This window comes from Quercus suber, unplaced genomic scaffold (assembly GCF_002906115.3).
Source record: "Quercus suber isolate HL8 unplaced genomic scaffold, Cork oak 2.0 scaffold_79, whole genome shotgun sequence".
In the NCBI taxonomy this organism is placed as follows: Eukaryota; Viridiplantae; Streptophyta; class Magnoliopsida; order Fagales; family Fagaceae; genus Quercus; species Quercus suber.
The window spans coordinates 1616191-1623286 of record NW_027069544.1 but is presented as its reverse complement, the minus strand read 5'-3'; the positions used below and the strand labels follow the sequence as shown (position 1 = coordinate 1623286).

General features: G+C 29.4%; 1 protein-coding gene across 1 annotated transcript in view; it reads right to left on the bottom strand.

The window, feature by feature from the left end:
* The window catches only part of LOC112007360 (WAT1-related protein At1g25270), a 19954-nt gene that overhangs the window by 6137 nt on the left and 6721 nt on the right, over window positions 1-7096 (bottom strand). The window contains exons 2-6 of the mRNA XM_065773754.1: window positions 6495-6557; window positions 5339-5455; window positions 2588-2837; window positions 2316-2474; window positions 1682-1833 (exon numbers count right to left, since the gene is read on the bottom strand). Coding sequence (XP_065629826.1) covers window positions 1682-1833; window positions 2316-2474; window positions 2588-2837; window positions 5339-5455; window positions 6495-6557 — 741 coding nt within the window. The remainder of the gene's footprint in view (window positions 1-1681; window positions 1834-2315; window positions 2475-2587; window positions 2838-5338; window positions 5456-6494; window positions 6558-7096) is intronic.

Here is a 7096-nt window from a genome sequence, read left to right as displayed (position 1 = left end):
TAGATTAAAGCTTTTACAAATTTTGCATAATCTACAATAATTCAATGAACGCAGCAATCAACATTTACTAAAAGAGGCCACTACCCCTTTTAGCCAAAACATATTTACTCTCCAGTTTTAACTATAAATAAATCGAGCATGTTGACCAAAGATTATATTCATTATAAATTGTTTGTATACACTTAACAAACATTTGGGTTGAAATTTGGTTCATACAAAAATATGGGTCAGTTGTATTCTATCTCAAGGCCAAGTTGGGACATTATGTTAGTCCTTTCCCTAGTCTGCCTTTAGTGAACCAAGAGGTCATTCTTTCATTTGAAACATTGCCAATGTTTCAAGAGAGATCCCATCAGCTTAGAAATAGGACTATCATTGATCAATGGGTATCTAAGGAAGATGCTACTTGGTTAAATTTGCATACACTCGGCAGGTAGTTTCCACACCTTATGGACACGGTTTTTTAAGGAGGGGGGGTATGTTAGAAACCTTTCAAGGTGCCCTAGTATATACTGTTATGCCTTAATGGATGTTATGATCCTATTGGTGAAGTTATTGTTGCATTATGTTACTGCATTGTGCTGTTGATGCTACATGATGTTATTGCATTATGTGTAATGCTATGGTAGTGAGAGGGTCACTACTAGGTGTGCTGATTATGACAATTGCCAACTTATACTGATGGTACAGTTGCAAGCAACCTTGGGCCAACGGCTAGTTACCAATACAAATTCTTATGTACTTGCGAGGACCTTAAGTTTTTTATTGCTAGTTATCTCAGCATGTGTTAGTGGTTAAGGTTATTGTATAACATATTAGGCTTAGTTCAATGTGTTTTGCTTAGTGTCTATGCATAATTGATAGGTTGTTGTAGGATGTTATGCTAGCTGCCACAACTGGTTAGAAGACTTGGTTGAGCAAAGCTTCTTCCCCTTTTTAATTCACGTGTAAATGGCTTGCTAGCCTTTTATGATCATCAATAAAAAAAATAAAAAGTCTCTTTCATCGCTTATTTTCCAATCCTCTCTCAATTCTCCCATTTATTCTTAGGAGGCTTGGCTCCCATTTATTCTCAATTCTCTCAATCCACTCATCGGGAACCTTTAACAGCATTCCACCCCTACCTCGATGCTTAAGTTAACACTTCTATTGAGGAAACCATTCGTTTCAATTACTTGAACTTTAGAAAAATCTGAAGAAAGCATTGGAAGCGCTGAAGAAATATTTCTGGGTTGAAATCTTAGTTGAAGGTATTTGTTATGTCAGCCTCCAAAAGGACAAGTTGTGTAAGAATCGCAAATATTCGTTAACTATCTTCTCCAAAAAAAAAAAACTAGGGGCAACTTGTAAATACTCATGAGTACTCGCTATATTCAAAATTCAAGTTGGAGGGAGAGGGACTGAGGGAGTGATTGGTTTGCAACATAGAGATAGACATCAATTAGATGTCAAGTTAATGGAGATGGACAGAGGGGATGAATTGTAGTATTTTTGAAAATTCAAATATAAATTGAACAACTAAAAGTTTAAGATTTAATGTGTTTGGAATTATGTATTCCCCCTTTTTTTTTTTGCAAAAACAAAATTTTTTTTTAAAGTAATTTATAGCTTTAGTATATTTAGTTCTTCTAAAAAAAAAAAACAGCTTTAATATATTTAGAAGTTGTTGGAAAATATATACCTTCCTAGGTGCAGCTCTTCCTCCAATACTAAAGATCCTACGAGTGCTACGATTACTAGCGAAAGAGGATTAAAAATTGAGATAAACATTGGACCTCTTGCTTGTATACACCAAGCAATTACAGCCACCACCACGCCAGAACACACAATCCCCTACATGTCAAGAACCAAAACAAATTCCAAAACTGTCAAAGATTCTTCTAAATTTAAGTTTATATATAGCAATGAAAAAAAAAAAAAAAAATTCAAATTCGAGGTTACACCTACAATTTAAGTTTTTTTTTTTCTTTTTTGAGAACCACCTACAATTTAAGTTGGGTAAAAGATTTCCAAACATAAATTTAAAAATGTAAGAATTAAATTCTATAGTTTCAAAAATAACTAAAAAAAAATTTAAAATTAAAACCTCAGCCAATATTAAATTCTAAAAAAATTGTAATTCAAATTAAATGGGTGAGATTTAATTTGCTAAGTACTTTTGAAACAATATGTTTTAATTTGTTAAACCCCTAAATTATAAGGTTTAAAAAGTAATTTACCTAGTAATATATTTATTAGATATGTTCACAAAGGTTTTGTAAGATATGTACATAGTGTAAAATCATCTAGTGTATAAAAAATGAAGGATGAAGTACCGAATAAGCTGCAGTAAGGAGCCTAAGATCCCAGCTCAATTTCCACTGACTCCAATCCCTTTCAGTGCATAAGGCAAAAACAATAGACTGCAAGAAACTCATTGTACATATGAGAGCTGCGCCTGAATAAAGGCATGGATAGCTTTCATTCATTTTTGCCTGTCCTCAAAAACAACAGCAACATAATTATAATAAAAATAATAATTAGAAAATATCATGGGCATTAATTAATATTTAATTATTGTAAAATAGTAATTGGAATTCTGACTGACCTGGATTATCAACCACAGTGCATAGGATAAACTGCTGGCTAAACAAAATAGGGCGCCGATTACATGACGACTAGAGCCTGGGTGTGATGGTGCCACGTGTTCTTGACAATGTAGAAGGTCAACATGCGTTGACCACAAGTCAATTTTCACACCTCTGTATAAAGTGAATAGCATTGCCCCACCTATTCCTACCACTGTCCCTGCAATCCTCGTCATCCCACCCAAAGTTCCCACTGCTGGCTTTTCCAACCTGATAATTAATATCAAATTAATCGAAATTCAAACTTCTACTTTAACCCTAAGGTGTATTGGTTTAGTTGTTCTTAAAGAAATAGACCTCGATTCAAAACTCCTAAACCTTATTTTGTGGACACTACATTGGATTTACTTATTTTTGTAATTAACTATTGTATGGGACTTATTGAGTTAGGATTTCATTTTAAAGGACTCAAATTTAATACTTTATAAGTACTAGTTGCAGAATTAAGATTTGATTTTAAGGAATAAAATTTATATATATATATATATATATAATTATTTATTTATTTATACCCACATGCATATATGTTTATATGATTCTTAAGACAAATCTAGGTGATAAAAAATCATTCATTTGAAGATTAAGCAATATTATGTTTTTTCTTTAATTTTTAATATTTAATATGAGATAGAAATCTTATTTTAGTGTAATCTAAGTGTCTGTGTGTAAAACTCCCTTTTAGATACTTAAACCTGGATCTTTACTTTTGCTCCTCTCACACCCTATAATAACTTATATTTATAGAATGATCATCACAGTAAAGATGACAATTATAGTAATATTATGTTAATGTAAGAAAATTGGTAAAAAGATAACACATCCATTGAACATGATGAAGATTCATTTTGAAATTTTATATTTAGGGGGAATTCTACAAATGATTCATATGGAAAGAATTTTAGTAGCTAGGCTAGGGTAGATTACTCATATGAGGAGTTCCACTATATAGACTCAAAATTTTCAAAGGCTAGACTACTCATATCATGAGTTCCACTGTATAGACTCAAAATTTTCAGACAATTTTAAAACTATATTTTGAACATATATAAACCTCTAACTTGACCTCAAAGCTTTTGTTAATTTTATTTTCGAGGAAAGAGGTAATGAAAAAAGAAATATAATAAGTGAAGAGAAGTTTGTAATATGTTTTTTATATAATTTTTTTTTTTTTGGGAAAACTACTAACAAGCAATAAAATCTAGGGATGGTTATAACTAACAAGCGATAAATTATAATTATAATACAAAAATTAATGAAATAACTATACTATTCTTTTGTTTGGTGACACACAAATAAATACCTAAATCTGTATTCCACAATTTAGTTGTAATATGATAAGATGGTGGAATGAAATTATATTTCAATGAAATTTTATAAATATCATATTCCAATCAAAGTTCCTAAAATATAACTTTGATTGTAAATTTATATTTACTCATTTTTTCGATCGTCCAGCTTAGTATCTTATTAGGTATAAATTGAGAATCTGTATAATTACTATTACTTTGTCCAAAATTATATCTCAAAAAATATTTAAAAAGAAAAAAAAAAAGCATATCTTATATGTTCATTAAAGTATAAATTTACTTGCTTGAATATCATGATATCATATAAAAGGTATTTTTTACGTATTTCTTTAAAAAATTAATCCAACCATCTAAAATAAAAAAGAAAAGAAAAAAAAAATGAACACTAATAATTGAAAGTTTGAAACCATATTCAAATAAAAAATTATGAGGTTACAAAAGATTATTGGTATATCTTTGATCAACTTGGTAAGATTAAACCAGATTTTAAAATGGCCACTTAGGGTACGTTTGATATACTGAATGAGGATTATAATAAAAATTGTAATTTTTATTACTAGGAATAAAATGCGTTGTAATGTAATAACTAAACATATTCATTAGTTTGGTTGTGAGTTATAATATTATAGTGAAACTTATCTTACTCATACAATTATATCTTTTTCAAAATTGTTATTTTTAAATTTAAGAGAGATATGAGTTGTTTTTTATGATTTTTTTATTTTATTTTTATAACTATTAAATGTATACGAAAAGTTTGTTTATTTGGAAATATATTAAGTTTTGAAATTATTGCTCTTACTAAGGAATAGTTAATACAACTTTTTAAAGATAAATAGTTATTTCTCATTTTGAAGAATAGCTATTTATAAGGAATGATTATTCATTGTAATAAAAACATAACCAAGTTAAAGAATAACTAAACCATAGGAATAACTATTACATTACAGCGTCTATTACAGTCTACCAAACATGCCTTTAAACAATACTAAAAAAAAAATCATAAACAATTTAACTTCAGATATCAATAACATAAAACCTATATATGTTTGATGAAGAGAGAAAGAACCAGTGGATTGGAGGCGAGTATTAGCCTGTGGAGTTCTTAAATTTTTTTTAAAGGCTATATTATGTAAGTTAAGAAATAGTTAATGCAATCAATAAGAAATATATATATATATATATATTATTTTAAAGAATAACTATTGCTTATGAATTGCTATTTGGCTATTCCTTGTATGAAAAATACAATGTGCCAAACTACTGATTGTGTCCTAAACTTTTTTCTTTTTTTCTTTCCAAAGATTGTATTAACATTAGGTAGAAAATTTTGAAAATTACTATTGGGCTTTACGAGAAATCTAATAAGTTATCATATATTAGAGTAAGTTTGAAGTTTAGTACCCGACAGATGTTGCTAGAACGAAGGTAATGGCTGGATTGAGATTACTCATGGCGACAGCAAATGTTGCTGATGTGAAGGCAAAGCTCTCAAAATATAGATTCTGAGCCAATGTACCCCTGCAATTGTACATATTATAAATTAATATTCCTGCTGGTGGCTGGTTTCAACTTTGGCCCGAGTTCATCTTCATTGCAGAATATATAAACAAATACAATTTATTTAATTTAAATTTACGTTAAACATATAATATAATTCTATACAAATTTTACATCACCTAATATCCTTTTTATTAATACAATTTTATGATATGATACTTTGTATAATTGAATTTTTCAAGTTTGATTTGGTGGTGAATCTGAATTAAAATCCTTGTTATTCCATCAGTAGCATTGTTTCCTTAGAACTATTTTGAGTTGTAATATTTTCGGTGTTGAAATATTAGTGGTTTTGTTGAAATATGCCGCTATAACGCATTTTCTAATTTATGGGTATCTTTATTAGGGTTTGGTAATTTCCTTTTCAATGTTAAATTATTAATAATCACCTTTGTGCTGTTTTGCGAGGAAAAATAAACTAGTACGTAATATCTTAAACTTTCCTTCGAATTTGAATATTATTAATTATTATTATTTTTTTCTTTCTTTAAAAAAAAATTGAGATAGAAATCTACTCTATGTATACATGTGTAAAACTTCATTCTAAAAATTTGTGAAATAGTCATAACAGCACCAAAAGAGTGCAATATGGTATTTTTTTTTTTTCATTTAAGTTGAAAAGTAAATAGTTGTGCCCTAAAGGTTAGGTGACTGACTTCCAATCCAGGTGAGATGGTCTAAAATTTGGGTTATAGTTTTACTCGAAAGGACTAAGCTCTTACCTTTTTTATGTTTGGGTGTTGGAAATCATTTTCAAGATATAGTTGTTAGATTAAGCTTTTCTAATTCTTATAAAAAATGAGGATAATTACCCCCATCTAATGCCATCATTTTTTAGAGAGAAGGAAGATGTGATATTTCAATTAGTTCTCCACCATGATTTTTTTGGATAAAATAGGATTAATCTCACAATTTATTTATTGCATTTTAACTTGTTATCGCTCAGCAAAAATTTGGCTTCCAGCCAATTACAATGTTGAGTATAATGTCTGAAACTTACCCAAGTAACCCACAAATAAAAGCCTGGAACATTACTACCCATGTTAGTTTTGGTCTGGTCTTCCTGCAAAAGTTGTAAACAACAATCATTAACTGAAGCGGCATAAGCATAATATACATATATATATATATATATATAGCTTCCATTATATTTTTCCTCTTCCCTATGTTTTATTTTCGTAGATTACAGATTACATTAACAAAATGTAAAATCATTAGAAGGCATATCTTAAAATGCTAAAAACATTTTGAACAAGTAGATATATAATCAAAGTAGAATGAAATATTTATTTAATGGGATTTTTATACCAAAGAAACAGCGTTTATATATGTATTTGAAGAACAACACCTTTCAAAGATGAGAGCAAGAGGAACCATGAAGGCAGTGGCAAACAACATACGGTAGGCAATAAGGATCCTCAAATTCACTCCATTAACTGATAAAAGTTTGTATAGTATATTCATCCCTGCATATACCATCTGAACTACTACCATTAAAATCCCTGGCTTCGAGCTTTGTATTACATTACATAGGTACCCCATCTTTTGCATATATTGTATAGTACTCTAAGAGAGAGAGAGAGAGAGAGAGAGAGAGAGAGA